The sequence below is a fragment of the Arachis hypogaea genome, chromosome 20 (genome assembly GCF_003086295.3).
Source record: "Arachis hypogaea cultivar Tifrunner chromosome 20, arahy.Tifrunner.gnm2.J5K5, whole genome shotgun sequence".
Lineage (NCBI taxonomy): Eukaryota > Viridiplantae > Streptophyta > Magnoliopsida > Fabales > Fabaceae > Arachis > Arachis hypogaea.
The window spans coordinates 130,831,740-130,859,608 of NC_092055.1; the positions used below are offsets into that span (position 1 = coordinate 130,831,740).

General features: G+C 34.9%; 1 protein-coding gene across 5 annotated transcripts in view; it reads left to right on the plus strand.

Annotated features, from left to right (window-relative positions):
• The window catches only part of LOC112784601 (serine/threonine-protein kinase ATM), a 47,784-nt gene that overhangs the window by 12,981 nt on the left and 6,934 nt on the right, over positions 1-27,869 (plus strand). For 4 of the 5 annotated variants that reach the window (XR_003816535.2, XR_011878295.1, XM_025827868.3 and 1 more), the window contains exons 17-61: positions 228-299; positions 679-834; positions 922-1,014; positions 1,084-1,271; positions 1,929-2,526; positions 2,656-2,727; positions 2,824-2,985; positions 5,406-5,528; positions 6,216-6,343; positions 6,824-6,980; positions 7,262-7,308; positions 7,379-7,442; positions 7,751-7,825; positions 8,561-8,680; positions 8,910-9,095; positions 9,699-9,820; positions 9,909-9,978; positions 10,088-10,215; positions 11,319-11,460; positions 11,595-11,729; positions 11,814-11,912; positions 12,016-12,062; positions 12,268-12,457; positions 13,190-13,411; positions 13,683-13,754; positions 18,312-18,381; positions 19,102-19,219; positions 19,355-19,478; positions 19,720-19,854; positions 20,189-20,299; positions 20,395-20,442; positions 20,579-20,683; positions 20,785-20,871; positions 21,615-22,045; positions 22,139-22,205; positions 22,278-22,352; positions 23,952-24,065; positions 24,184-24,348; positions 25,201-25,299; positions 25,585-25,736; positions 25,843-26,044; positions 26,530-26,577; positions 26,653-26,736; positions 27,339-27,422; positions 27,523-27,603. Coding sequence is in view for 3 of the 5 variants with exons in the window: in XM_025827868.3 (XP_025683653.1) it covers positions 228-299; positions 679-834; positions 922-1,014; positions 1,084-1,271; positions 1,929-2,526; positions 2,656-2,727; positions 2,824-2,985; positions 5,406-5,528; positions 6,216-6,343; positions 6,824-6,980; positions 7,262-7,308; positions 7,379-7,442; positions 7,751-7,825; positions 8,561-8,680; positions 8,910-9,095; positions 9,699-9,820; positions 9,909-9,978; positions 10,088-10,215; positions 11,319-11,460; positions 11,595-11,729; positions 11,814-11,912; positions 12,016-12,062; positions 12,268-12,457; positions 13,190-13,411; positions 13,683-13,754; positions 18,312-18,381; positions 19,102-19,219; positions 19,355-19,478; positions 19,720-19,854; positions 20,189-20,299; positions 20,395-20,442; positions 20,579-20,683; positions 20,785-20,871; positions 21,615-22,045; positions 22,139-22,205; positions 22,278-22,352; positions 23,952-24,065; positions 24,184-24,348; positions 25,201-25,299; positions 25,585-25,736; positions 25,843-26,044; positions 26,530-26,577; positions 26,653-26,736; positions 27,339-27,422; positions 27,523-27,603 (5,868 nt within the window). In the remaining 2 variants the exon portion in view is untranslated. The remainder of the gene's footprint in view (positions 1-227; positions 300-678; positions 835-921; positions 1,015-1,083; positions 1,272-1,928; positions 2,527-2,655; positions 2,728-2,823; positions 2,986-5,405; positions 5,529-6,215; positions 6,344-6,823; positions 6,981-7,261; positions 7,309-7,378; positions 7,443-7,750; positions 7,826-8,560; positions 8,681-8,909; positions 9,096-9,698; positions 9,821-9,908; positions 9,979-10,087; positions 10,216-11,318; positions 11,461-11,594; positions 11,730-11,813; positions 11,913-12,015; positions 12,063-12,267; positions 12,458-13,189; positions 13,412-13,682; positions 13,755-18,311; positions 18,382-19,101; positions 19,220-19,354; positions 19,479-19,719; positions 19,855-20,188; positions 20,300-20,394; positions 20,443-20,578; positions 20,684-20,784; positions 20,872-21,614; positions 22,046-22,138; positions 22,206-22,277; positions 22,353-23,951; positions 24,066-24,183; positions 24,349-25,200; positions 25,300-25,584; positions 25,737-25,842; positions 26,045-26,529; positions 26,578-26,652; positions 26,737-27,338; positions 27,423-27,522; positions 27,604-27,869) is intronic. The other variant, XM_072229453.1, reaches the window with a different exon arrangement.

Below are 27,869 nucleotides of genomic sequence, written 5' to 3' on the forward strand. Positions count from 1 at the left end.
AATATAAGCAACCTTTTAAGTCTTCATTCTGTACCTTTTTATGTCTTCTTGTATATCCTTATTCTTTACATGGCATTATATATATTGGCACATAATAAAGACAAAGTTTTGCAATGGTTTTTATATGTTGTACATGTGGGTGAATTTCAGGTTTTCATTGGTAAAAATGATAAGTTTGCTACATTGAACCACTTTTATATTTAATATATTGTCTCCGTATTGTGCAGGCTGATTTGCGAGATAGTTTACATTTGAGGAAGAACCTTTTGAGATCAATTTTGAGTGATCTTAATTTGAAGGTGTGTTTGCCTTAAATTGTTTTGAACAAAATATTGTAAATCTCCTGTTATATATTCTGTAATATCTGTTGGTAATAGAGTAAGCTAGTAAAGTATAGAGAAGTAGGAGTTAGTTAGAACTTAGAACAGCAGAGCCAGCTAGGATAGGACAGCTGAGTTAGTTACAGCTGCCATAAGCTCTTTGTTATAGCTTCCACCACAAGCTATCACCTCATTGTATGTAAGATCTCATCTGTGCTAAGCTCAGTAATTAATATATATCTCTGAGTTCTTTCTTTTCTATTAGTTGGCAATATTGCTGGATGGCACATCCTAAAAATGCAGGGAGTGCCTAATGTTCTTCTACTTTAGTTTCAGTTTTCTGTTTGTTGTTATGCAGGGATATTCAACATTGGATGAGCGGATTGTCTTTTTGCTGCCTAGTGCTATGTATGCACTTTGTGCAGGTTGTATTCCTCTTATTCAATACTCTAAAGAATTTCCTCTTGTTTACAGCATTTGCAATACCTCTGAAACTCTAGATGATTATCATAAGGTACAACTTAGTGTCTCCTACCCCTGGGTAGTTTTTGGTTCTAGTGGTTTTTCTTAGATTGAAATCTGATTTTGATTTTGATTCTAGTTAGAAGATCCTAAACACCGAGTTCTCCTTGACTTTTTGGATTGCTCTATGGAAGCTCTCACAAAAACCGACAAAGTTTCTAAAGTTGATGTGGTAGGTCTCATTTAAAGAAGCTTGTAATTTTTATCTTCCATGATTTTAACACAAGGAAAAGTTTTCCAGGGCTCTCGATTTCAAAGTTCTCCCTGTGTACGTGTTCCTCGTGAAATAAGTGATCAGCTGATGCACGAGATGGAGAAAGCTATTCTTGGAGTTTTTGTGACAGAGGATAGCAATGAGAGGCAGTTACCTGATATTTTCTTGATATGTTCTCTCTTGTCTAATGTTCTTTACAGTTCTTTTTACACAAGGTTTGTCACCTTTGGTTTATTTTTTATAATCCTTTTTTTTAATGTACTTTTGATACTGGTGTTATGTTATACATGATGGATGTATATCGGTGAACATGTTATTGCTGTCTTTTTTACCTTCCTGATGGTGTTACCCTTTGCAGTATTTTAGGGTGAATGAAATGGCAAAAGCCTAACGTTATTATATACTTATTTTTTATACCTTTGTGTCATTGTATTATTTAATGTCTTGTTATGCTCTGAATTGATAGTATTAATTCAGAGAGACTTGGAGTCAGCCTCAATATATTATTTTGATAAAAGGTGTTAGCCACAATATTAGCCATTAGCAATTTGAGATTATAATATTTCTGGTGGTTTTGCCAGGGCTCCTGCTGTGTTCAAAATATGTGCCATTAGGAATTTGTGAGCTTAGTTGGTTCGCAAGTTCAAATATCCTGTATTTGACATGTGAGAATTTTAGCATAGAACATATCGATATGTTTTAAATATTTTAACCAGCTAAGTTATTCCAAAATAAACAACTGTATGGTTTAAAATAATACCATATTGTCCACATGTGCATTCACTCACACGACAATTATTTTTCGCCTGATATTTGCTGACAGTTTGCCAACTAGTTTTTGTTTTCTTACATGTGCTTTTGTATTCTTTCAGGAAAATAAATGTTTTATTCCTTTCAAAATTATACAAATGCCTGCAAGAGATGCTTGATATTGCTGTTGGAATCATTCAAAAATATCATGATGAACGGTCTTACAGTTGCTTAATTTGTGATCCTGCTTGTGATGAAACGAGTTCTCTTGCTGTTGCTGTTCATAGTTTTCTCTCCACTCCAATATTTAAAGAATGGAGGGATCTAAATTTGTTGGAAGTTGCCCCATTTGGTGATGTAATCCAATCTGTTGAGAGATTATTGAATGCATTTGTTGATCTATATGAAGGTTATGCTCAGCATGTGATTAACCTTCAGTCTCAGACAGTCACACAAGATATAGCTACTGATGGTATTCAAAGTTCCTGCCTATATGACAGCAGTAAAAGTAGAATTGTGGATGTGGAATTAGATGTTAATGATGATTCCACAGACATGGATAATTTAGCAGTTCAGAAGAAAATAGGCAGTGATGTGTGGTCTTCTGTAGAGAAGTGGAAAATGGGCATGATATTAATTATTTCATATTTCTTCTCTGCTACTCATGCTCTTACATGGGATGTACTCTTCAAATTAGTGGATAAAGAATGTGATCCGAAGGTAGACTTTAAACGCTATAAAATACAAGGTTTATAAAATTTAGGCACTATATAATTGACGTTGTGGAATTTATTAATTCAATGGATATCTACTTCATATTTATGTTTTTTAAACCCATTTTAAACTCAGGTGCGTGGGAAAATATTGTACCATCTTTGTCAACATCCTCGTTGGTCCAAGGCCACAACGTTTCCAGATTTGGTATGAAAATGACGGGGTCTGTATTGTAAATAATTGTTTCATACAGGATAGCTGCCACTGATTGTTTCACTGTGTGTCTGCACTTTTATTTTGCAGGTCAATGCAATGAATAATATCTTTGAGGAGCAAGTTAGACTTAAGCTCACTTGTGGAGACATATTGACTTCTATCCATGCTTTATTGGCTACCTTATCTTCCTGGGACGGTGTTGATAAGGACAAATGTGGCCTACATCTGGTGGGAGCCAAGGCTGAAGAGGTATCTTCAAATTCCAGAAAATTTGGATTGAGGGAATGATCTTTATGCAGTAAATATTACATAATATTTATTAATTGATGATATATAAGAGGGATCCATTGACTCCGAGTGTAAGTATAATAACTTACACTCAATCCTCACCATTTATTTTAAAAAGATTTAATGGATAAAACCAAAAACCTCTTGGTTCCTCTAACATTTAAATTCTTGTTCAATTATTTCTTGATTTTTCTCAGTTTCACCGGTTACTTTTTAGTTCATTCCTCTCCTACTAACTATTCAATTCTACCCTCATGTATCTCTCTTAGTTCTTGTTCACTTTTTAAAGGGTATTTTCAATACAACATTAAAGCAGTCAACTACACAAGCTATTGAACTGAAAAGGATCAGGGAGGAAGAACTAAAAGTCTTTGTAGGCACTGTAGAATTATAGATCGTAGACTTATTGTTTAGAGAGGTATGGTTTGAGCATAAGCCGCAGTGTTGACGGTATATATGGAATGTAAGTTTGGTAGGCGAGGGGGAAACAAGAATACAAAAGTGAAATTGGAGAAAGCATCCTAATCGCAAGTAAAGTATTTTAAGTACGCTGGGTGTATCATACAGGATAATGAAAAAATTGAGGAAGGAGTAAAATATCGGATACAAGCGGGTTGGTCAAAGTGGCGGAGTGCGTCTGGTTTTATATGTGACAAAAAAAGTATCTCTAAAACATCGCACTGCTATTAGATCATCTATATTATATGGAACAAATTGTTGGGCGGCAAAGGATGAGCATGAATATAAGTTAAGTGTAGCAGAGATAAGGATACTTCGATGGATGAGCAGCCACATGTGTATCTACAAAATAAGGAATGAAGATATTAGAGAGAAAGTAGGAGTAGCGCCTATTGTAGAAAAGATGGTAGAATCTTGTCTTAGGTGGTTTGGACATTTGGGAAGAAGATTAGCAAAGTACCCAGTTAGGAGAGTGGATGAGATGGAAAGTGAACAGGTGGAAAATGGTAGAAGAAGATCTAAAAAGACCATACATGAGGTGATTAAAGGAGATCTACGTGTCAATAGTCTCACTGTAGACATGATACATGATAGACATGATACATGATAGGGCATAATGGCATCATTTGATCCATGCAGCCGATCCCACCCAGTGGAATATGGTTTTGTTGTTGTTGTTGTCTTAATTTGCAAAACAAAAAAAGGAAAGGACAAGAAAGAAACATAAAGCAAATTTTCAAATAAATCATGGTCAACAATGATGCACTTTGCCACATATAGAAGAGTGGCCATATATTTATGGAGGTTGGAATGATATCATCAGATCTTTGGTAAATGTTATTTGTACAAGAATGGAAATAATAGTTGAGGCAAAGTAGACTATTGTTGGAAACTTGAGCTAGAGAAAAAGAGCATAATATATATATATATATATATATATATATTTTGATGCACTGACAGTGTAAAATGCTTTATACAGTCGGGCAATCACATTCATTTTTTTAGATGACCATTCACACGGTCAATGTGAAAGGTAGTTATTTTTGTTGATGTGACATTACGTAATTGGATGTACGTGTAAAACTACTTTACACTGACAATGCATTAAAATTAAATTCATATATATATAGGCTATGTTAGTTATACAAGTGTTGTTAAAATTAAAGTCACGTTCTTTTATATTTTGGTAACCCTTTTTTCTTTTAATTTTTAAATTAAAAGGCGTTATTTTAATTTTTAACAACACTTTTTAAGGCACCGCAACAGTCACTAGCGACCACAACACATTTTTAGATTAAGCTGATTCTTTGTTTATTTTGTTATAATCATTAGATCTTGCTAAAACAAATGATGAATATTGAATGTAAGATTTTAGCCTTACTGGAAAGCAGAGATGGAAGACATAAATAAGGAATCTTTTTTTCTTCTACTTCTACATGAATCAGGGAAGAATTGAAAAATGGATTTTAAAATGAGAGATTAAGCTGATTCTTTGTTTATTTTGTTATAATCATTAGATCTTGCTAAAACAAATGATGAATATTGAATGTAAGATTTTAGCCTTACACTTGGTGTCAGTGGATCCCTCATCTCTCTCTCTCTGTCTCACACACACACACACGCTCTAAGTAATGCAATGCAATTTCATGGAAAATCTGAGTTTGTACTTTTCTTAAATGTTGTGTAGAAGTTGTGGAATGACGTTACATTGCAAGCTAGTACGCAGATGTGTTTTGTGTTTCTGTGTCTTATTGAGTTTATTATACCTTGCGAGATTCCCGACTTTTATATTCTTATGGCAGGGCTAGGTTATCAATAGTGTAGTAGTCATACATTTCTTTTTAAAACATCCCTTTTTGTGATGATTTATATATCAGGATCCGATATTCTTATACTAAGTAGCTATTGATTTGTTAATGCAGTGCTTTATGTCGCTAGGAAATTTGGTGCATAAACTTTCAGAAGTTAATCTTGATTGGTTTGGCCGGGTTAAGTTGATTCATTGCATCTGCAATCTCATTTCGCTTAGTCCTCAAATTGGTCAGGTGATTTTTGACACATATCTTGTGAAAACTCCTTCATGAGACAGCTTTTGTCTTAGAAGCATAATAAGGAAAATAACCTAACAAATAAAAAAATCCTGGTAATTGCGCCCAGGTAATTCATATGACTTGAAGAAATGGGCTGGTCGATGTGTAGGGAAAGTTTGTGGTAAATGTACCATATGACCTCTATATAAAGGGGTTTATATTACACTGGCAGATTGGATTACTTGGTTGCTGATATCTTGTCTTTTATTATTAACTATGAAGTTGGTTGCACTTTTCAAAATTTTGTTTGTTGCATCTATTTTAGTATATCTTTCTCTCATTTACTCCTATTTTAATTAAGTTCATGGATTAAGAAAATGACCTGAATAAGGTTTTTATACTTGTTTCTCTCTTCCGATAAATTTAAGTGGATGTACAAAGTTGCCCTTAAGGAGTCTCCTTTTTATACTTATTCTCTCTTCTGATTTCTCTTCTTCATTAATAAGGTTTTTAGTGAAACTGTCAAGTAATATTGACGTAAATTTCCTAATCTAAGAATAATTTTGGCCCAAGTAAAATTAAGAAAATAGGCAATTATTTAGGACTGGAGGGAGTAGTTGTCATAGTTTTTGAAATGGACTTATATGACTGTTCTGGTTCAAAGGCTTATCAATGCCTTATTTTATTTTCCTGTTTTGGCAGACTATGATAGATCCGTTGCTTTTGATGCTCAAAGATACGGATTTTCGAGTTCGGTTAGTCCTGTCAAGGAGAATTTGTGTTCTTTTTCAAACCTGGGATGGTCATGAAGAGCTTTTCCAAGACATTTGGTGGGTTTCACTTTAAATGAACATGTCTCCCGCTCCTCCCATTTTCCCTTTCCTTTTGAATTCTTTTCTGTGTTGATTGTTTTATTGCTAGTCCTTGGTTCTTGGGTTACATTATCATACTTATTGATTTCTTGAAACTGTGGTAGTTGTTTGTTACTACTCTGTTGTAGACTTTTAGCACTTATTTGCAGCATCTTTTGTACAATGTCATCAAATTTGTCCTTGTTTGTCTGATTGGGTGATTGTGAGTATGCTTTCCTTATTGGGATTGATTTATTGATTGTGATTATGCACAATCAAGGGATTAACATGGTTGCATTTATTATTGAGAAGGATTAATTTAATGTTAAAAATATTAGCAAGGCCAAGCTTTTACATTTTCCATTTTATTGGACCTTCATCTTATTTCCCCATTCTTTCTGCTACAAAATCTTTGTACAAGGATATTTGTATTTATTATCATCACGTGTTTGTTTTCAGTTTAAATTTTGGAGTTCATTTCATAGTTTACTCTAAAGCAAAAGTTGTCACTGCCAATGAGGTGCTAGCTGCTGGTCCCCAACCTCAACCTTTAATGGAAACTGTTTTGATTACTCTGATGCATATTGCTTTACATAGCGACAAGATTGAATTGGAGGTATACACTTGTTTCCTGTGCTTTTCTTCCTTTTCTTTTTACCTTTTAGGAGCCCCCTTACATGGTGCTGAATCTTGTATATAGATATTTTGGTGCGAGTATGATGGATAATGTTTGGGACTTCCTTTTTGTTTAGCAATGCTCCCCTCCTCCATTTCTGATTCTGCTCAATACACTTTATTGAGAAGGATACTGTTATGATTCATTATGTCATGTGAGTATGTTCATTTGCATTATAAAGAGTCCTTTGGTTATTTGGTGGTTCTTGGTGGCACGTGCAGGCTGTGTTCGTGATATGTGTGGTTTCTGCCATTGATCCATATCATAGGTAAAATTAACTTTTCTTCTGATTTTAAAATCATTACTTTTGTTTGGTAATTATCAGCAGTTGTGTTTAGGGAATTGGTCTGTGCTGTACTTGACAATCTTTCGAGAGAGCTCCAATACGCAAGTAGAATGAAGGTAACTGGTGTTCTTTTCAATAAGTTTAACTTGTACTCATATCTTCTGGTATATTTCTTCTCATTTTCTCTGTAAAGGGAATTGACGTTCATATCCATTGAATGCCTGGTGACTGTTGAATATGTTCTAGCAACTTTGGTTGGTTCTTGACTTCTCGTTGAACTGGCTTCATTGGTTTACAGAAGAGGAAGGGAGCCAAGAATTGCACCAAGAGTTGTTCTATCAAAAATTGTATCGTTATGCATTTAGGATTAAGAAAGGTCATGAATGCTCAATGGTTTCTTTGACTTCGAATATCTTTTATGCAGTACTTGGAGGAGCTTCTGGGATCAATCCTCTTTTGCTGGGTTGCCTGTGGTGTAAGCATAGTTGCGCTTGTCGAGGTATTTTTATCTCCCTGTTTACTTTAATCCGCATGAATTTTCTATTACTTGGTAAGCACAAAGCAAGAAAGGCTGTTATTCATAAGGATTTTTTTTATGCTACTCGATATATAGCGACATTGTTAAATTTTTTTGATAATTCAAGGCGGAAAAATCCATGGATTGTTAATTCTAGATTTCTATTTGATGCATTGAGTAGTCATGAAAATATTGTTGGTAAGTTGATTGGAAAAAAGATGGAGAACAATTTTCTGAAGTTGGGGACTGTTACCAACATACTTCAGTCTTTCACTTCAGCCAATCAATCTAGAAGCTCAATTAGCTTCATATGTTCAACAAATTAAGGTATAACATGCTCCTCTGGACTCATAACCTCATTAGATGCAAACCTTGGTGTAGCATGTGATCATACCATGGGAACCTCTGGAGTTTCAAAAATTCAATGGTGGACTATAAAATTCTGCTTACTTACTGTTTCACTGAATTTCATATTGTTTTTGTTGTGCTGTGTAATTGTTTTTACTTATTACTTGCCAAGTATGATTCTTGCTCAACTTTTTATTTTATATTATTTATCATATTCATTTTTGTTAGATAAGCTTTTTGATATGCCAGAATTGAAATATATAACCTTTTATATAATCAACTTCTTTATTTGGACAGTGACAAACTCTGTGTATTCTGACAATCTTTGCCCTTTCCCATGAATAAACTGATAACATGACTGTTCTACAGACAAGGCATCTATTTGTACCAGATGCAGAACCTGGTCATTTCCTTAAGTATTGTTGTCAGTGGCTTATTCCTGTCTTGCTTCTTCATGAGAGCAATTCTGACCTCAACTGGGTGGCCAAGGTATGATCACTTCACATTGATGCTATATTTATACTTATATAGAAGCTTATGATTTTCAGTTTCTAATAAAATAGAGTAATAGGTTTTCACAATAAAGGACCCTTAAGCTTTTAATATTACCATTATGGAATGACGAAAAAGTTATTCTCTTTCATTGTGTATCACAGTGTACAACATTGTGTATTACCCTTAACCTTATATTGTTCTCTATCAAAATTTCTTTTTGCAGGTTACATGTCAACCATTGTCAGTTCTAGTAAAAGACCACTTTGCTTCAGTATTTTCAATCTGTATGGCTCTGCGCAGCAGTAAGCAACCTGGGTCAGAGAAGGGAACAGTTGTGCTTCAAAGTTCCCTTCTTCATTTTGCTCATATTTCTGAGACTGAACGGGACAAACTCATAAAGAGACATATGGTCCGTTACTCTCCACTTTAGGGTTTGTTTTTTAGAAGAAAGTAATATTTCTGTAGACTATTCTCCTCCGTATGGTACACCATTCAAAGGAAAATATTTTCTTGATCAGATATTCAGATGTGTGGTGGCTAGCTTTTCTTCCTGATTAAAAACAACAGAAAATGCATAAGTTTGTAAAATAATGTTTTTACATCAAAATAATCTGTCGGAACATACCTGTAGCTAAAATTGCTTTTCAGAAATTGTTGTGTCGTCATACTTTATTACTTGATCCCCTAAAAATGCTGTGTTACAGGAATTTTTCATTTGAAGCTTTTTCCATTAAGTTATTTTCTGTGAAGCTAGTGGACACCTAATGATCTGCTTTTGATTTCTATTTTTCACATCAGCGAGGACCTTTTGTAAACTTGCAAGATGTTAGTTGTTGATATCAGTTTAACTTTGTAGTTTACAAATACCCTTACTGGTTTTAATTTACAGTTGGACTTAAATACTATCCATTCACATTTATATCTAATAGTAACACTTTGTTTATCAATATCGATAGAACTTGCTTAAGCAGATTCTTGTAGGTTAATACTTCATCCTGCTTGTTAAACTCAGGTTTCTATTGTGAGCTGTATTTTATCCTTGTCCTCTTGTTCATCCGACCCTGTAGTCCCTTTCTTTTCAAGGGAAACAGTGTCGTTTGCAATTCGAACAGTTGTTGATGGATTTCTGAACATGTGGGTTTTCTTCTGCCTCAATGTTTTTTCTTGTTTGAAGTTGGAGTTTATATCTTCAAATGTAATATCTAATTATATTGATATGTAGGGATGATAAGCATACCAATTCTGCTGTTGTTGACAAGATCAATATTTTTCGCCCTGATAGAGTTTTCATGGTAACTTTTTGGTGGCATAAAAGTTGACTACATTTAGATATCCTTTACCTAGTCATCATTCTATTTCGTTATTTGCTTGGTGTTTTGATCATTTTTTTTTAATTGGCAGTTTCTGGTTGAAATTCATTATAAAATTGCAGCAGCATCTCATTACAGGCATAAGTGTCATCGGTTGGCTGGAATTGAGGTGCTCATTGGTATCCTTGGCGAGAGAATTTCTGTTCTAAGTACTTCCAAGTAAGCTTAATTTATTAATTTTTTTTTTAATGTAGGGAATTTTCTAGAAAACTTCCTTCAACGCTCCTGCACTTTAGTCCTATTTTCTTAAATTTGTGCAAAATTATTGTTAAAATTTTTATTGTGAACATCTTTTGGGGATTGAATAAGAATTTCATTAAGATGAGGAAAAGAAAATGCCCAAGGATATTTTTTGGGGGGATGGTGGATAGGGTTCCTCTATACGAAAGCAAAAAAAGAAAATTACAAATCTCTCCAATCTCTCAACATGTCAGAGGGAAAAGTTCTCTATAAAGATTTTGACGTTTACACCAAATAGATGCTAAAGCATCTGAGATTTTGGTTGTGTACATTTGAACGTACAATATCCACATAGATCCTTAAATTTTGACCTATATGCCTATTATGTAAGTATAAATCTTATCGTGCTATCATTAGACCAGCTATGTTGTGTTGAACGGAGTGTTGACAGCCGCCCGGGGGGGGGGGGGTGCATGAACAAAAGTTTAGTGTAGCTGAAATGAGGATGCTTCAATGGATTAGTGGTTATACGCATATGGATAAAATAAGAAATGAAGATATGAAATAAAAAGGGTTGAAGTAGTACCTAATGTGAAAAGATGGTGGAATTTTGTGGACGGTGGTTTGGACATGTGTGGAGAAGGTCGGTAGAGAATCTAGTGAGAAGGGTAGATCAAACGGAAAATATGCTAGTTGCTAGAGGTAGAGCAAGATCTCTGTGTGAACGGTTTTACATGATACATAATAAGGCGTAATTACGTTATTCGATCCATGTAGTTGATCCTACCTAGTTGGATACGGTTTTGTTGTTGTATTTTTTAATATACGAGGTTTCCTAATGAGATTGTAGATTTCATGCATGCAATTTTCCGTCAGCAAATGAACATTTGTTATGAAATTGTTATAATTTACAGACTATTTTTGCTTATTTTATTTTTAACTATGGCTTATTTATTTAGTAAGTATTTATTGTCTCGAATTAGCTGCTTATTTTGCTCTTGTCATTCTCAACTGCTAATAGATTTAGAAGTTTATATGTGTATTATTGCCATTTGCTTTGCCTAAATTTTGATATGATGCAGTTATCTTTTTAATTTGATCGGGCCGTTGATTGGATGTCATGCTTTACAAGATCAATGTTGTCGGATACTTTCTGCATTGTTGCTGCGGTTTAAAGATAATCCATCTTCTGATATCACCAATATGCTTGGTGAACAGCTCCAGGTATATATTCCAACACCCCCCCTCTGCTCCCCCCCCCTCTCTCTCTCTCTCTCTCTCTCTCTCTCTCTCTCTAATGTTTTAGCCTTTATTTTTTATTGGTTAAATAGGTGATTAGTTGTTTGTGTTATTTTCAGTTTCTTGTTTCAAAGTTGGTGGCATGTTGCACTCCTAACAGAAAAGAATTGTCTGATAGCAACACATCACAAGTGCTATCTCTGCTCCGTCTGTTAACAGTGGATTCAGATCCATCTATGCATGATTATGTCAAAGTGAGTATTTGCAGTCAGCTATTTTGTTCTCTTAAGGATATGCTATAGTGATTTTGTGAATGCACGATGTTAAATTTCTTGCAGGAGTTGGAGCCATTTCCAGAATTAAAAGTCTTTCATGATATAAGGATGTTCCATGAAAAATTATGCCACAATTACTCTATACGCGACCATTTATTGAAGGTACATAGATAATGTTCTCCCTTGCATCTTTGTATTGTAAAGCATCAAATTTCAATGTGATTAGTTTCTGTAGAGTGTTATCTAATGCATTGTTCATTTTCAGTTTGTAAAGAGATCTTGCTACCTTCCTCCGAGGATACTTTTGTCAAGGTGATTTCCTTTTTCGATAATGGTGGATAAGTTGTCATGAAACCACTTTTGGGGTAATGAATGGTTATATATTGAATATAAGTAAATAAAATAATTAGAAAAAGAAATCTCTCTTAAACGGTATTGTATTCTGCAATTTATTTTCTAATTACTTCCTCAAATTTTCTGGAGGTGCTTGCTTCATGAACCCTGTTTCTTCTTGCAGTCTCCAGGCATTGCACAAGAAGCTATTGATAAGAGAAACCGTTCTGAGAGGAGGGAGAGAAAATTATTCTGAAGAAACATACTGGCATGGTGATCACGAAATAGTGCATGCAGTCTGGACACTTGTTAACATTTGTGGCTCAAATGATGCAAATGGCGTTAGAGAATTGGTGTCTGATTTCGTTTCTAGGGTATCATTCTTATTAAATTTAGTCTTATAACTCTTAAAATATTATCTGGACATGTGCTTGGAGTTGCATGTTCTTCTCTTTCCATTTTCCTTTACCTATAACACCCTTCAGTTTATCATGTCATCATTATTTCTCGTTCAATATGCCACTGCTTACTAATTTTGTTTTTATGATGTACTAATGCTATTTACAGCTTTAGATATTAAGACTTGTGAATATTATCTTTCTCCTTGACACCCCCTTTATGCAAGAGGTACTCAGGCATGAAAGCATGGAAAAAGGATGTGTTTACTAATCTTATACTGAAATTCATCTTTTAATTAGAGGAATAAGAATATTGGGAATTAAACTCTTAGATCTCATGGTAGCTCAGATATTAAATTTTGAATCAACTGTTCCAAAACCTTAAACTATTAATTGATGGCACAGAAATGAATTTTATACTTTATCCTCTCATGTATCCCCATTTTTCTAGTAATATTTCAGTATATTCTGCCAAAAAATTACTGTATGAGGAGGAATACTTGGAAATAAAATGTTAAAAATAATTAGTATATTCTGAATTTTCTAAACTGTAATTACTCAAACATATTATTGTAATTAAATTCTCATGCTAACCTTTGCCCCTTTTGAAGTCTGGTCTTGGTTTGTCACTGCTTTTAGTTGTGTTATCACATATCAAGTTGGCATTTCCTCATGTATGGATTCTTCATTGAGGATGCACTGCTGCAGGTTGGTGCAGGGGACCCATACTCTGTTGTTTTCCATCTTCCTGGCGAGACTAGTCATGTTCGAGTTGGTAAATCTATTGATATCAGCTGTGCTGTGGATATGAGTTCAAGCATAGACACATCCGTGTCCAAAGAACTTTTGGTGGTGGTTCTGAAATTTCTAAAGAAGTATCTGATGGATGATTCTGTGAAAATTGTTGACATGGCTTCACAAACCCTTCGTGTAAGTGCTTCTAACTTGCAATTGGAACTAATGTTACTCCTGTCCTTAATTGTCAAGTCTTCCTTTCAATTTGGCAAGCCGTCTGTGGAGTTCTTCTGTTGTATTGTTCGCATGAAAGTTAGTTCGTTGATGTTTAGCATTCTAAAATGTATTATAATTTACAAAGTATAATATGGTCATTTGGTGTGGAGTTGCATCATTTTTCAATTAGTTAATTACAAACATTGCATTCCATTCTTTGTATATATTAACTGTTTGGATTTATCTGTAGGGAATACTTTCAACTGAAAGAGGCCAAAGTGCTTTACAGTTATTTGATTCGTATCAAAGAACATTGATTGAGGTAATGCTTTAATTGAAGTGTTTGAATGTATTATATTATAAAATGTACAGGGAATCAGCCTCTTTATAGAGGAATTACAGAAATAGAAATAACTAGAAAATAGGAAAGAAGGAAAAAATACTAGCCTAAAATAAAGGAAAGATTTCTAATCATAAAATCCCTAAAATTAAGCTAAACCCAAAAAGGAAAAGATTTATAATTAATTCTATTTACATAAGATTCATAAAAGGAATTAGGAATCTGATTTTGATTTGATTTAGTCAACACTCCCCCTCAAGCTGGCTTGAAGATATCATTCATTGACAGCTTGCTTATTATGCTATCAAAAGTCTTCTTGGGTAATCCTTTAGTTAGAATATCTGCTAATTGTTCCGTGGTTGGAACATATGAGATGCAAATCTGTCCTCTCTCAATCTTTTCCCTGATAAAATGCTTGTCAACTTCAACATGTTTAGTTCTATCATGCAACACTGGATTATGAGAAATGGAAATTGCAGATTTGTTGTCACAATACAACCGCATTGGTGGAGAAATGGAAACTTTTAGTTCTCGTAGGATTTTCTCTACCCATATTGCTTCACATATTCCATGAGCCACTGCTCTAAACTCAGCTTCTGCACTACTTCGTGCCACAACACTCTGTTTTTTACTCCTCCAACTAACCAGGTTTCCGCCAACAAAAGTACAATACCCAGATGTTGACCTTCTATCCATGACATTCCCAGCCCAATCTGCATCTGTATAAGCTTCTACTTGAAGATGTCCATGCTTTTTATAGAGTAACCCTTTCCCAGGCGACCCTTTCAAGTACCTTAGGATTCTAAAGACAGCATCCATGTGTTCTTGACCAGGTGAATGCATAAACTGGCTTACCATGCTCACAGCAAAGGCTATATCCGGACGTGTATGGGATAAATAGATTAGCCTCCCTACCAACCGCTGATATCTCCCTTTGTCCATTACATTTTCTGGTTCAGCTGGCTTCAATTTTAAGTTAGGCTCTATAGGTGTTTCAGCAGCTTTACAACCAAGTAATCCCGTCTCTTTTAAAAGATCTAGGATGTACTTTCGTTGGTTCATAAAAATGCCTTCCTTAGACCTTGCAAATTCAATTCCAAGGAAGTATTTTAATGAGCCAAGTTCTTTGATTTCAAATGCTTTGGCAAGCTTCTCCTTCAAGTCTTTTAGCTCCAAAAAGTCATCACCTGTCAGAATAATGTCATCCACATATACAATTAAGATGGCAGATTTATTAGCTGCTGAATGCTTATAGAAAAGTGTATGGTCAGCTTGGCTTTGAGTATAACCAAGTCCCTTCACCACCATTCCAAGTCGTTCAAACCAAGCTCTTGGGGATTGTTTCAATCCATAGAGAGATTTCTTTAGTTTGCACACTTTATTCCTCCCTAGTTCAGCTTCAAATCCAGGTGGAAGTTTCATGAACACCTCTTCCTCTAGTTCCCCATTCAGGAAAGCATTCTTTATATCCAATTGGTGTAAAGGCCAATTGTAATTCGCAGCAAGAGATAAGAGAATCCGCACAGAACTGAGTTTGGCAACTGGAGCAAAAGTCTCTCGATAGTCTACTCCATAGGTTTGTGTATATCCCCTAGCTACTAACCTAGCCTTATACCTCTCTATGCTTCCATCAGCATTGCATTTGATGGTAAAAACCCACCTGCAGCCAACCAATTTTGTATTCTGTGGCAGATCTACAATCTCCCAAGTTTCATTTTTCTTGAGTGCATGCCACTCTTCCATCACTGCTAATTTCCAGTTGGGATCATCTAGTGCTTCCTCTATGTTCCTAGGCTCAAACAGATTTGTAATTTTAGAAGTAAAAGCTCGATGTTTTTGAGAGAGATTTTGGTAAGAGACATAATTGGAAATAGGATGGTTGGTGCTGGTTTTAAGTACCTTTTTGGTGCAGGTTCTGGTTTCTTTCCTAAGGGCTATTGGCAAATTATTATTAGAAGTGACAATTTCAGATTTACCTGGAAGTTCCTGAAGTACTACAGTTGAGCCGTCTTCCGGGTTTTCAGATTGGGTTGGTACAGAGATGATGGGCTGGTCTCTAGTCTTCTTGGGATATTTCCGAACATAACACCGAAGCTCCTTTTCTTGTGGTATTTCTTTTCCTGTTTGGATTCCAACTAATTCTGGCACAATTTCAGAATTGGTTTTCACATCTTGTTTTGCAATTGTTTCAGAATTTACTTGATTAGTGAAAGTTGTATCCTCAATATGTAAGATAGGAGTAGGTAAAGGTTCATGCAAAAAATTTTCTTCCCTTAGACTCTCCCCTTGAAGAGAATTTTTTTGAAAAAAGGTTTCATGTTCCAAAAAAGTAACATCCATACTTACATGAAATTTTCTGGTGTGTGGATTGAAACATTTATAACCCTTTTGACTTGGGGAATAGCCAATAAAAATGCATTTTTCTGCCCTTGGATCAAGTTTACTTCGATATGAAGGTGTATGTAAAAACACAGTGCAACCAAATACTTTTAAAGGTAAGTCAGAATGCAATCTACATGCTGAAAAATTCTTTTTGAAAGTATCCAACGGTGTGCAGTAATTTAACACACGTGTGGGCATTCGATTTATGAGATAGGCTGCTGTTAGAACAGCATCTCCCCATAAATACTTTGGAACATTACCCTCAAACATAATGGCACGTGCTACTTCAAGAAGGTGTTTATTCTTCCTTTCAGCAATGCCATTTTGTTGGGGTGTATTGGGGCATGTAGATTGATGTTGAATACCTTTCTTTTGAAGAAATTCACCAAGATTTTTATTAAAGTATTCAGTGCCATTATCACTTCTTAATATTGAAATTTGTGTGTCAAATTGTGTTTCTACCATTATCACTTCTTAATACACAGGATCTCTGCACTGTGCCTCTGATTTATAGCTATGGCTGACAGTTCCTCAGTCATTAATCCTGAACAGAAGGAGAACACCACTCCTACTCCATCAGATTTAAAATCTGAGCAACGGATACTAGTTAGTGGTGACTCCCATTCAGTTCAGATCACCACATTTCGACTCAATGGGTCAAACTACCTTAGGTGGTCTCAATCAGTTCAGATGTATATCCGTGGAAGAGGGAAGATTGGATATCTCACCGGTGAGCGAAGCCAGCCTAACATCACTGACTCACAATATCATGTGTGGGATACCGAAAATTCCATGGTGATGACATGGCTGGTGAACTCAATGGAGGAGGATATCAGCAGTAACTACATGTACTATACCACAGCCAAAGAATTGTGGGATAGTGTCAAGGAGATGTACTCTGATCTTGGGAATAAATCCCAGATTTATGAACTTACTCTAAAAGCTAGAGAAATTCAACAAGGGGGTGACAATGTCACCAAATATTTTCACACATTGAAGCGGGTGTGGCAGGATCTTGACCACTTTAATAACTACAAGTGGAATTCAGCCGCTGATGCCAAACACCACCAACAAACAGTGGAAGAAGGGAGGATATTCCAGTTTCTTGCAGGCCTCAACGTGGAGCTAGATGAAGTTCGTGGCAGAATTATTGGAAGAGCAATCCTACCCTCAATTGGAGAAGTATTTGCTGAAGTTAGAAGAGAGGAAACTCGTAGAGCTGTGATGATGGGAAAAGGCAAGACTGAACAGACCTCTTTGGAGTCTAATGCACTTTTAGTGGCACCTGCTGCACTTAAAAGTTCATCAAATCAGAAGCACCCCTCCAATCTTTGGTGTGACCACTGCAATAAACCTCGTCACACCCGAGAAACCTGCTGGAAGATTCATGGAAAACCAGCACACCTTAAAGGCAGCAAACCTGGTCTCAAAATACGCTCTGATACCAAATTGAAGTGTTTGAATGTATTATATTATAAAATGTACAGGGAATCAGCCTCTTTATAGAGGAATTACAGAAATAGAAATAACTAGAAAATAGGAAAGAAGGAAAAAATACTAGCCTAAAATAAAGGAAAGATTTCTAATCATAAAATCCCTAAAATTAAGCTAAACCCAAAAAGGAAAAGATTTATAATTAATTCTATTTACATAAGATTCATAAAAGGAATTAGGAATCTGATTTTGATTTGATTTAGTCAACAGCTTTTATTCTGTTATTTCTTTTCTAGATTGCTGGATCGTTTTAGTCATTGTAGATTGTAATTGTTATTATTTTTTAATGTACCTATTTACATGATTATAAGCTCTGCTAACAAACTCTCCAATCTCTATGCCTCACGTTGCCCACCCTCTGCCGACTCAGCATAAGCTCCTCATAATTTGTCTCCACTGACAATTTGGGCCCTAACCCACCCCACTCCCTTCTTCCTTGCTTACACTTTGTTTGGGCTTACTAGCTTGCTCTTGGGTTTGGGTCTCTAAGATGTCTTACAAATTTAACACGTTTTATTATTTTCAACAGTGGGCAGTTTTTTCGAAACTTATATCCATAGAACACAGTTAGATATAACTGTCTAGATTACCGAGTCTGCAACATCTTGTTATTACTTATGATGCAGTTTGTAACATGTCCTCGTCCATTGTGTACTAATGCAGGTGCACTCCAAAGGTGTTAATATTGAATTTGTGGAAAACTTCCTTATGGACCTGGAAAGGAAGTCAAAAGGTATCTTGAGTTTTGTGCATCTCTTACATAAATGTAGTTGTAAATGTCAGTTATTGATCAACAGCAACTTTTTATCCTGTCAACACGACAATTGGGTTGTTTTTCCCCCTTCTTTTTGAGGCTTTCAAATGCTACTTTGGCAGTTGTAGAGAAATAGCTAATTATTTCTGTCCTCACCTGTCGATAGATACTTGGTCAACAATCTTTCTTGCAAAGGCTCTTTGCTCAGTTCATGCAACTTTGGTTAGCTTTATAAAGTCTACCTTTTTTAAGTAGTTGTGACATGCCTAAACTTTTGTAAGATTTTGTCATGTATTATCTACATAATTTCTCATGTTTTTGTTATTGTCTTTTTTTTGTGTCGGGACATTGTTTCCTTTATTTCAGTAATTTGTTACCGTTTTTAATGGGGATTAAGAGTTTAGTGTTACTGTAAATAAATAGAGGCTAGTTCTTTTATTCTGGTTAGTGCCTTTTTAATTTGCATCATGGCATAACACATCAATATTCATGGTATAATAGTCTCCACTTTCTCTTATCCTTTCCTTCCTAGATCTTTGATATTTTAATAAACATTTAGTATACTATATGAACCAGTATAACCTGAACCAATATAGGTTATGTAAGTGAAGTCCAATTACTAATTCCCACTCAATAATAGGTTTCTCATTTCTCCCCATTCCATGTTTAGTATACCGTGTTTCCTTTTCATTTTATCAGTTGAAGCAGCTTCCTTGGAAAAGTCTACAATATGGGAAACACGTGGTAAATCTTTTGAGATGTGGATTTGTCCATTGGTATATTCACTTATCATCTACTGCAATGACGTCATACTAAGGTATGCTGGTGTGGTCTTACTGAGCTACTTAAATGTTGTGAATGAAAAGGCCATTATTTGTTAGCAACAAGGAATAATTTTACTTTCTGTATTCCTTTTTTCACACACTAATTTCCTAGCATGTTGTACTTCCAGATTGTGTCAAGATATTGTTCTTTCCAAAGCTGAGGTTGCTGAGCTTCTTTTGCCAAGTATTTTTGTCAATATTGCTGCAAGGAAGGATCTGGAGATTGATCTTCATAAGCTAATCTCCCTCCAGGTTGTATTCTAGAGCTGGAAACTGGAAATTTTGGATATCCTTTTTCTTTTTTTTAACAACAGTTGATTGAGTCATTCGTGTTATTTTATATTGGTATGGTCTGGGTGTAGGTTTTATTTAATCAACTCACTGCATTATTATACTGCTATCTATGTTGCTAAAATATGTGTATTTTCAACTTAAAGAACAAATAGCTTATGCTTTCTAGAAATATATTGATATTTAATTGTTGAGTTTGCAGTTGAAGGACCATATATTTACTGAGTCGAATAAGTTGGTCAAATCTATTCAAGTGGTGTTGAATTGCCTTAATGAACTTCGTATATGTCATGTCCAAGAAAGATCTTCTTTGCCATCGAGGCGTGAAACATCCAAGGTAAATATAAAATATTAGAGGATAGAAGTCTGATTAGATCATAAATTGGAACTACTTTGTTATAATCCATTTGAATTATCATTTTGTTTCCAGTTTCTTTTGTAGTTCATAGTCAGAGTTTTTCATGCATGATATTGTTGCACTGTGCGACAAGGCTTTGTTGTTGTTGTTATTCTATTCAAAAGATAATTTGTAGATATTCCAACGGACCTTAAGGATCATAAACCAAGTTAAGAATACTGAATATGTCATTGTTTTCAATTACTTGCTTTATTTTTTGGCAAAAATAGTGGGAGCAGGATGGGCAACTATGATAACCATGGATTTTGTGCAGAATTCTAAACCTTCAAGTTACACCTCAAAAACCCGGTCTACCCCAGCGAAGGCAAGAGAATCTGGTGCTGGTTCAAGTGCACTAGCAAAATCCGTATCCTCATGGGAGAAAGTATCATCCTCTTTGTTATTTTGATCTTTTTAAAACAGTGCATAGTTTTTCTGGTTGAAGTTGACATGATTTATTATTTTGTTTTATCTTCCTAGGTGTTTTGGCTGTCTATTGATTATCTACTTATTGCCAAGTCGGCAATTGTAAGTGGAAAATTTTCTGTACTTCATTTCTTTTTCTTTAACTATTTCCATTTTCCACTTAGAGTCCATTAATCTCTTCTTTTTCTCTTGTTTTATCTTCTTTCTGTGAATTTGGTTGTGTTTGTTTCCTTTTTAGACTTGTGGATCATATTTTACTTCAGTCATGTATGTGGAGCATTGGTGTGAAGAGCACTTTAAAGGTATGACAGTTGGAGGCCCAGATTTCTCTCATAATGAAATGGTAAGTTGTACTGAACATTTTGATGAATGGAGTGCACACACACAATAATCATGCTTGCAACTATTTTTCATGTTTCTCGCTGATTGCTTTGTGCACATTAGTTGCCAGATCATATTGAGATACTTGTCTCCGCCGTCACAAGAATTAATGAACCAGATAGCTTATATGGAATTCTTCAGTCTCACAAGGTAAGCCAGCATCATCTTTTGATTTTGTAGTTGCATCTCTTAGCTTGGTGAATAATATATTGTTAAGTAACAAGAAGACCTAGAAATGGTTATTTGATATTAACATGGATCTTCTGATTAAATTGCCTGACTAAATAAATCTTCTTTTATACTAATGTCTTTGTTTTTTTTTTCTCTACAACTTCTTTGCACTAGCTACAGCTGTAAAGTAAATACCGAATTGTATGTCTAATAGATATAACTACAAAAACCGGGCATGAATGGTAACGGAAACTCAGGCCCTCTTGATCTGGGTTCTTAAATTATGATTGAGTCATAAGAATGGAGGTTTCATGGATCAAATCGATCTTCTGACCACTTGGTCTCTAAGACTATTAGTCAATACCTTTTAAAGGTTTTCTTGGGGACAAAATGACATTGAGAATAAGAACAATTAGTGTACAACTACAGTAGAATCGTAATTCAACACTACACCTATAGATATTATTTGCACTATACAAAGCATTTGAACAACAAAATCCATACGGAGCTGAGATTGTTGCAATTTTTAACACCTTCATTCCCTGATTATTGTCATCCAGTCATCACATGGTTGTTGAACAACTGGCAAATAAAATCATTCATTTAGGTATCTTATTTGGAAGTGGATTTAGACCATTTTTTAATTTTTCACTGTTAATATATTTTGGTTGTGTGACCCTGATTTCTCTCTCGTGTTCTACATGGGCTGATGTAAATAATAGTTGACTTCTCAAATAATCATGTTTGAGCATGAGGGAAACTGGGGAAAGGCTCTTGAGTATTATGACTTGCAAGTGCGATCAGGTGTGTCAGGGCGGAAGAATGACAATTCTATGAGATTGTCACTGGAACAAACTGGAGCAGCAAATCCGTTGCCATTTGCCTCGGACGCATATGAGATGCAGAAGAGCAGACCTTATAAAGGGTTAATTAAATCATTGCAGCAGATAGGCTGTACACATGTACTTGACTTGTATTGCCAAGGGTTGACATCAAGCAAAGACCAGCTTCAGCATGATTTAGAGTTTGCTGAATTGCAGTATGAATCCGCCTGGCGTGCTGGGAACTGGGATTTCTCTTTACCTTGTGTTGGATCCTTTCCTCCTTCAACTGATGATATCAAACATGACCATTTTAATGAAAATTTGCACAGGTAATATGGTTAAGATTTATGCCTATGTTTATTTTAATCCAGAAGGTGTTGTTCTAATTCTTGAAAAGCTCATCTAATTATTCTTTTATTCAGTTGTTTAAGGGCACTCCAAGAGGGTGATTTGAGTGATTTTCAAAGAAGACTGAGGGATTCAAAGCAGGTAATATTTATTTCCTTTATTGTTGTTGTACTTGTGGACTCCATGCAGTTACTAACATTTTACATCTTATAGGCACTTGTGTGGAATATTTCTCATGCAAGTGAGGAGAGCACCGAGTATGTTCACCTAACCATCATTAAACTTCAGGTACTTATTTATACCTTACGTAGATCCTTGATTTTTATCACAACTACATCTATGTTGTCTAGCTCTGTTTTGAATGCATTTTGTATCTACCTTGCAACATTGGTGTATATCAATATCATCATGGCAACCACTGAAGACTTGTTATAGTATGGTGTGAGGAGCTCACAGCTGAGATGAAATTATATATCCATGATTTTCGTGTGTGTTTTTTTTGGGGGTTTGGGGGGGGGGGGTTATGATTCAGTCATGCAGGGTAGAGTCACTCAAGATTAGGTTCATTTAGGTCCAGTTGTACTGGTAGGTTTCACTATTCAGATGCAAATGTGAGCATGTGTATAGAAAATACCTTGGAAGGTGTTTGGAGTGCATGATGGGATATAATCTAAGATGCTCCGACAATCCATTAAGTTGCCATTTCCATGTGTCAGTCACTCACACTTGATGACACTCGTGAAACATGATGGAATATATATCTCCGGACATGCTAGACACACCCTATTACCCTAAGACAGTCATTGTCACATGACTAAACCTTTCTTAACCAAAATATGAAAAAATAATCTTTGTAGATGCCTGAACACGGTCTGGACTGTGTTTGTTTCCTGCAAATGTTTTAAGCAAGTCTCTCCATGTGTTTACTGATGCTTCATAGGATAGAATGAATTTGAATCCCTTTCTTATGTTTGGTACAGTTACATTTTAAATTCAACAATCTCACGATAGACATGATACATGATAGGGCGTAATGGCGTTGTTTGTTCCATATAGCCGATCTCACCTAGTGGGATAAGGCTTTGTTGTTGTTGTTGTTGCTGCTGCTGTTGTTGCTGTTATAGTTTTCTAAATTTCTATCAAGAACTGTTTGACTCAACAAAATATCTTATGCTTATACATTTATTGTTTTTCTCCTTATCTGGGTTTATGGTGTGGAGAACTATAGTTATTCTTGGGACTCGCTTTTTATGCAACCAAAATGATAGGAGTCCTTCTTGAATTATGGTCCTTTTAGGTTTCTAGGCTAAATAAATAGTGATCTTTTGATCCACCTGGATTCCTGACTTGCAAACCTCATCTGCAACTCATAACTCATTCGTTATATATATCCTCTTTCACCTTGATAAACAATTTGGAAGTACAAAGTTTCCGTTTAAAGTTAGAAGCCAGAACATTTATTTGGGCTAGTGTGCTTGATCCAAGAATTATCATCGCCGTTTTCTAGGTTCATGGGTCAGATGAGGCTATTTCTCCTTATAGATATGTATTGCTTTACTCACTGACTAACTTTTTATGGAACTCTTTGTTATGCATTTTTGCAATGTATGTGGTGTACCCTGCTGCCTCTTTTTGTTGTAAGGTGCCATATATGGCAATATTTGAAGTAACATTTTTCTTGCGCTTATGTTGGTAATTCTTGACAAGGTTCTTGTGTGAGATAGGATTGGACAGTTGTGCTTTATAGATGTTCTATTGTTTGTTTCTGCTTTTGCTTATTGTTTGATAGATTTCTTGTCCTGCCATCTTCAACCATTCTTCTCTCAATAGTATTCTCCTTCTGCTCTCCCCACTCCTCCACTCTTCTAAAAAAACGGTCATTGACAGATGCTTCATCATATTGGCATGGCTTGGGATTTACGATGGCAAGATAATAGCACAATGATTAGTATACAGAAGCAAAATGTAACTTTTGAGCCTGTGATACCTTCAATTGAAAAGGTATTTGGTGCATTAGTCTGCCTGGCAGAAACATTTTAGAATTCTGGCAGTTATTTGTTCCTTTCTGATTGTCTATTCATTGATTTTGATGCATTATTATTTTTTCATTGTCAACTAGCTGTCACGGATGGATATGGACTGGCACTCAATTGTGCAACGGATGCAACTTCATATGAATTTGCTTGAACCTTTCATAGCATTTCGGCGAGTTCTACTTCAAATTTTAAGTTGTAGCGATTGTATGTTGCAACACCTACTTCAGTCCGCCTCCACTCTTCGTAAGGTACACTTAAAACCTCAATCACTGTTACAGATTTTAGGTGGGTCTGCATTTATTTAAGTTTAACAATAATGATATTTTGATGCAGAATTTTCTTTCCTCTCCTCAATATAAGCTATTCTTCCTATTTTACAAGAAAATATTAGATGAAAATCATTCATATATATGCTTTCGCTAACAGCTTTAGCTTTTCGTAGAGTTGGTTTACACTATTGAGCAGAGTCAGCATGGTTAACCGTAGTTCTGTTCACTTCCTCTTTAACCTTATTCTCCTCATGCTTGTTGACTAAGGTGGCCCTAAGCATGTTTAATGTTTATTTTCTGGTCCCCATTCTTGTGTGCATTATTTTTGAGCCTACAGCTTAAACCTTTGGGAGATTTGTTTTCTAGCAAAAGCACTATGCCAACTTCCCTTGAGGCTTTGCTTTTGTTTTATTTTTTTTTTAATAAAATATCTAAATTATGTTAAAACATTTAACACTTATATTTTAACTAAGCAGCATTTTTTCCATTAAAAAACTCCTAAACAGATAGCAGCAGTGTGATTTTACTCTATTAACTTTTTCTTTTTAGATATGTGGTCCTTGACATGGTATTTGACCAACTGTTTAGGGATTTGATCATTGTGTTCCACCTGATTCTAAAGTTTAATTTCAGCACAAAAACTTCTCTTGCAATGTTTGTTGACAGTTTAAGCTCAAGGGTTGTTGCATGAGAGGCTATTCTAATTTCTACAACTAAATCATTGATTCTCCAGCTACCATATTGAGCTTTCAGGAGATTACCTTAATAATTATCATGGAATCATGATTCGTTCACATTTTGTTATAGACTAATATGTTACTCAATTTTCAGGGATCTAGGTTCTCTCAATCAGCTGCTGCTCTACATGAGTTTAAGTTCCTTTCCGTTGAAGTGAAGGAGCAAAGTCCGTCCTTATATTGGCTGGGAAGGGTTAGTAGTTGCTGTTTCCGCCCTTGAGTTGGTGGTAGTTAGACAATTACGGTGTGTTTGGTTTGTGTTTTTATTTTCTTTTTTCATTTTCAGTATTTTCTGCTCTCAAAATCTTGTGAAAGAAAAACAGAAAACAGGATTTTATTGTTTTCCTTGTTCTCTTTTCCTTCACAAAATACTAAAAACAAAAAACACTGAAAATGAAAACACAAACTAAACACATCCTTAGTATTACTATTGTCAACCTTGTCAATTATATGTTAAGTATTGTATTCTGGATGGAAGCTTGAAGAAGCAAAGCTTCTGCGTGCTCAAGGTCAACATGAGATGGCTATCAACCTTTCAATGTATATATCACAAAGTTATCATTCTGATGAGGAGGCTTCAAATGTATGTCGGCTGATTGGGAAGTGGCTGGCAGAAACTAGATCTAGCAAGTTATATGACTATGACCTTTCTTCTGTGAAACATCTGAATATTATACTTAATTCTTTTTGTTTCTGGTTCATTGAGTTCCTTTTTTTTTTTGAAATAAAATTACAGCTCAAGAACAATTTTGGAGAAGTATTTGAAACCTGCAGTCTCTATAGCCGATGATGTGAATACTACAGATAAGAAGGCTATGGAAAGGAAATGTCAAACTCATTTTCATCTTGCACACTATGCTGATGCTCTATTTAGGAGTCATGAAGAGCGACTTAACTCCAATGAGTGGCAAGCGGCAATGCGCCTAAGGAAGCACAAGGTTCCTAATTAACTTATCCCAACTACTACACTTACAACAATCAGATAATATCAATTAGGGTAAAGTATGCATTTTTATCCCTAATGTTTGCAAGAAGTTTAAAAGATATCCGTAACGTTTAATTTATATCAATTTTAACCAAAATGTTTGCAATAAGGTTCAATTCTACCATTACACCTTAACTATGTTTATTAATATGGATTAAAATTGTCACCAACTCGAATACCTGTTATCATTTTTGTCCTCAATGTTTGATTTATGTTTCAAAATTACCTAACCAAACTGTCATTAACCGAGGAGTTGATGCATAGGGGTAGTATTAAAACGTATTTCAAATGTTTAGGTTAAAATTGATACAAATTAAATATTTGGGATATCTTTAAAATTTCTTGTAAATGTAAAGGGATAAAGAGCATATTACTGTATCAATTATAATTGGAAATTTGATGATAATTTATATGATCATGATATTTCTCATTTTGCAGACAATAGAGTTGGAAGCGCTCATAAAACGATTAAGGAATTCAACCAAGGTGGTTACAGATCTTTCATAATTCTTTTTTCTCCTGGTTGGTTGTCTGATGCTCTAACTTAAGTACATTACTTAGGGGGAGAGAACCGACTACTCCAGCAAAATCCATGAACTGCAAAAACAAGTAGCAATGGACAAGGAAGAGGCCCAGAAATTACAGGTTTTGTGATATATTTGATTAACCACTACCTATGATGAATTTAATATTAAAATAACCCACAGCTCTCATTTTGAACTTTTTGGTTAAATTACTTGATCCCTATATTTCATTCAAATCTCCGTATTGTACAAAAATTTCAATTAGGTCCCTATATTTTCAATATTTCTAATCAACTCCTGAAATGTAGAAACACTTTTCTATCAAGTCCTTATGTCTTTAGACTATAATCAAACCCTATTCTGGATGGGATAAATAGTTTGGTAATCTTTAAAAAAAAAAGAAACAATTTGGTACAATATAAGGATTTGATCACAAAATTTTTTAAACTGTAGGGAGTTGATTGAAAAATATTTGTACAACATAGTGACTTAATTAGAAATGTTTAAGCCTGGTCATTTTTTTTTTCACAACATATGAACTTGGTTACAAACTTTTCAACTATAGGAACTTAATTTAAAGATTTAGGAAAACTATAGGAACTTTCAGAATAAATAAGCCATTTCTTTTATTTTTCAAATTGATAGGTAAACTCTATTTTTATAATTACACTGCTAACCCCATAACTGATTTATTAACTTTTCCTCTGCCTTTCAACGTTGCAGGATGACCGGGATAATTTTCTTAGTCTGGCTTTGGACGGGTACAAACGTTGTTTAGTTATAGGTGACAAGTATGATGTGAGAGCGGTATGGAATAGATTCTTAGTTTCTTTTGCTATTAGTTGATTTGTGTTTGTACACTAGACACTATTGAGCTGCAAGATGATTGGAATTCTATGTTTTTCAGGTGTTTCGATTAATTTCCCTGTGGTTTAGTCTTCCATCTCGGAAAAATGTTGTAAATAGCATGCTTAGCGCAATTGATGAGGTATGCTATATAGCATCCTATCAAGTAATCTGACTTATTTAACATTGTACTCTTAGCTTTTGTTTTATTATTTATGAAGAAGAATGTTGTAAATAGCATGCTTAGCGCAATTCATGAGGTATGCTATATAGCATTCAATCAAGTAATCTGACTTCGTTACCATTGTACTCTTCCTTTTCTATTATTATTTATTTATTTAAGACTGAATATTCGGTTATCCAAAAATTACAACCAAAAAACAAAATAAAAAAACAAATAAAAAAACT